At 50.1% G+C, this 2,867-nt stretch overlaps 1 protein-coding gene across 1 annotated transcript; it reads right to left on the reverse strand.

Moving 5' to 3' along the window:
* Positions 1-1,204: 1,204 nt before the first annotated feature.
* Positions 1,205-2,585, reverse strand: LOC120854783 (MARCKS-related protein-like). Its single transcript, XM_040229016.1, has one exon. The coding sequence runs from the start codon at positions 2,581-2,583 to the stop codon at positions 1,984-1,986; it is 600 nt and encodes a 199-aa protein (XP_040084950.1). The 5' UTR covers positions 2,584-2,585; the 3' UTR covers positions 1,205-1,983.
* Positions 2,586-2,867: the final 282 nt, after the last annotated feature.

The following is a 2,867-nucleotide window of genomic DNA, read 5'->3' on the forward strand; positions in this document are numbered from 1 at the left end:
CAAATGCCATGATCTTTGTTTTCTGAATGTTGAGTCTTAAGCCAACTTTTTCACTCTCTTCTTTCACTTTTATCAAGAGGCTTTTTAGTTCCTCTTCACTTTCTGCCATAAGGGTGGTGTCATCTGCATATCTGAGGTGATTGATATTTCTCCCAGCAATCTTGATTCCCGCTTGTGCTTCATCCAGTCCAGCGTTTCTCATGATGTACTCTGCATAGAAGTTAAATAAGCAGGGTGACTATATACAGCCTTGACATACTACTTTTTCTATTCGGAACCAGTCTGTTGTTCCATGTCCAGTTCTGACTGTTGCTTCCTGACCTGCATATAGGTTTCTCAAGAGGCAGATCAGGTGGTCTGGTATTCCCAATTCTTTCAGAATTTTCCCCATTTATTATGATCCACACACAGTCAAAGGCTTTGGCATAGTCAATAAAGCAGAAATAGATGTTTTTCCGGAACTCTCTTGCTTCTTCCATGATCCAGCGGATGTTGGCCATTTGATCTCTGGTTCCTCTGCCTTTTCTAAAACCAGCTTGAACATCTGGAAGTTCGTGGTTCACGTATTGCTGAAGCCTGTCTTGGAGAATTTTGAGCATTACTTTACTAGCGTGTGAGATGAGTGCAATTGTGCAGTAGTTTGAGCATTCTTTGGCATTGCCTTTCTTTGGCATTGGAATGAAAACTGACCTTTTCCAGTCCTGTGGCCACTGCTGAGTTTTCCAAATTTGCTGGCATATTGAGTGCAGCATTTTCACAGCATCATCTTTCAGGTTTTACCAGTAACAAATATTTTCTCCCATTCAGTAGGCTGTCTTTTTTTTTTTTTGGTCTTATTTTGTTTTGAATTATTTCCTTTCCTGTGCAAAAGCTTTTAAGTTTAATTAGGTCCTATTTGTTTATTTTGGCTTGTGTTTCCTTTTCCTTCGGACAGGCTCCTATTTTTTTAGGGGGAAGGATAAAGTTTGTCATTTTATGACAAATGAACACTCCTTCAATATTAAGGTAAACATGACCTGGGGGAAAAAAATTGCTAGGGAATCCTAACCTGCTACTTGCTACCTGCCAACTGCCCCTTGATTAGGCACCTGTCCAGTGGTCTACTTGAGTATTTCACTCAAAGAAGTGAACTGTCCCCTAGCACTGTGTCTGATGGTGTGGGCCAGGACTGCTGAACAGAAAAAAAAGACTTCTTCTGCAATTCTTTTTTTTTTTTTTAAAGGGACAACATTCGTTCCTTTTTCAAATGTTACAGTAAAACCAGGTGGAAGAGAATGGTTTTAGCAGTTAGAAAAAAAAAAAAAAAGTACAAATCTGGGGTTTGGCCATTAAAAGTTATTTACAACAATGGGAGGGGGAAAAAAGACAATAAGAAGTTGTTTCACATTACAGACCTCCCGCCCACCCCAAAGCTTAATACTTGCTTACCAAGTCAAAAAAGGAGACACGGGTTGATTCACAAGCTGGAGGTTTGAACTTGAGTAAGACATTTATAAAAACCTAGACAGGGGCAGTGTTCTCCCCAGCCCAGGTGCCACTAGGCACAGCACAAGAGACTAAAAACTCAACAGGGGAAGGCTGGACACTCAGGGTTTGGGAGTGTAGGCGCCCCCACATCTGGCTCAGGGATTTGGGGAGTAAACAAAACCTACTTGGAAAAGAATTGGGGAAGAAAACCAGCAATTGCCTTCGGCACAGGTGGGGACAGGGAAGGAGGTAGGGCCAAGGGCAGGAGCATTTCACATCACTAACCTAACTTGGGAAAACTGCAAGGGACCATCTTCAACTGGCCTTAAGAGGAAGACCAGATGGATGATGGGAGAATCCACAGGAGGGAGAGAAGGAGAGGAAACGTGGCTAGGGGGCAACAGCCCCTTCCTTTCTGGGCACAGGAAGGCAGCCGGGGCACCAGGTCCAGGCAGTGACCTCACAAGGACAGCACAGTTTTTGCAGCTTAGAGATCACCCACCTGCCCCCACCCAGCTACTCATTCTGCTCGCTGGCTGGTGCAGGGTCACTGTCTGGCCCCGAGGGAGTGGATGGCTCTGCGGCCTGGGGCCCTGCCTCTTCTGTGTCTCCTCCCTTGGCGGCAGCGCTGGCCTCTGCCCCTTTGGCCTGGGGCTCCTGGCTCTCGGGGGTGGCAGCAGCCTTCCCTTCCTGGGCAGTGCCCTCCTCGCCGCAGGCACTGATCTCCCCCTGCCCCTGCTCTTCCTCTGTGGGTGAGGAGGCAGACGAACCACCCCCACCCTCCTTCCGATTTCTCTTGAAGGACAGGCCACTCAATTTGAAAGGCTTCTTGAAAGAGAATTTCTTCTTCTTCTTCTTGGGGGTCTCCTTCGGGGGGACTTCCCCCTTAGCCTCAGCGCCCTGGCCAGGGGGTGCTGGCTCGATGGCATCACCGCTGGCCCCTGCTGCCTCCTCTGTTCCGTTCACGGGGGGCGACTCCCCTTCACCTTTGGGGGATAAGTCTCCATTGCTTTTCACGTGGCCGTTCTCCTGTCCCTTGACCTTGGCGGCGGAAGCGCCTGCTGCCTCCTCGGTGGTCACGTCGCCCCGGGGAGCCTTGGAGCTCTGGCTGCCCATGGTGGGGGTTCTGCTGGGGGGGAGCGCCCGGAGCCTCCCCGGGCTCGCACCGCAGGGGATAGTTCGGTCGCGTGGGCCTGGCCGGCGGAGGGGTGGGGCTCGCGTCTGAGGGGCAGGGGTGTCGGGGGTAAACCAACCTGACCCCCGCTCCGCGCCCGACCCACTAGCTGCGCCCACCACCGCTCCGCTCCGCGCCGCGCCAGAACGCCCTTCAGCAATTCATATCTTAGGTCAGTTTGTCCTCACAGGCAGCAAAGAAGGACTACTTTTTTGGCAGAAAGTTG

The sequence above is a fragment of the Oryx dammah genome, unplaced genomic scaffold, assembly GCF_014754425.2.
Source record: "Oryx dammah isolate SB20612 unplaced genomic scaffold, SCBI_Odam_1.1 HiC_scaffold_27, whole genome shotgun sequence".
NCBI classification, from domain to species: domain Eukaryota; kingdom Metazoa; phylum Chordata; class Mammalia; order Artiodactyla; family Bovidae; genus Oryx; species Oryx dammah.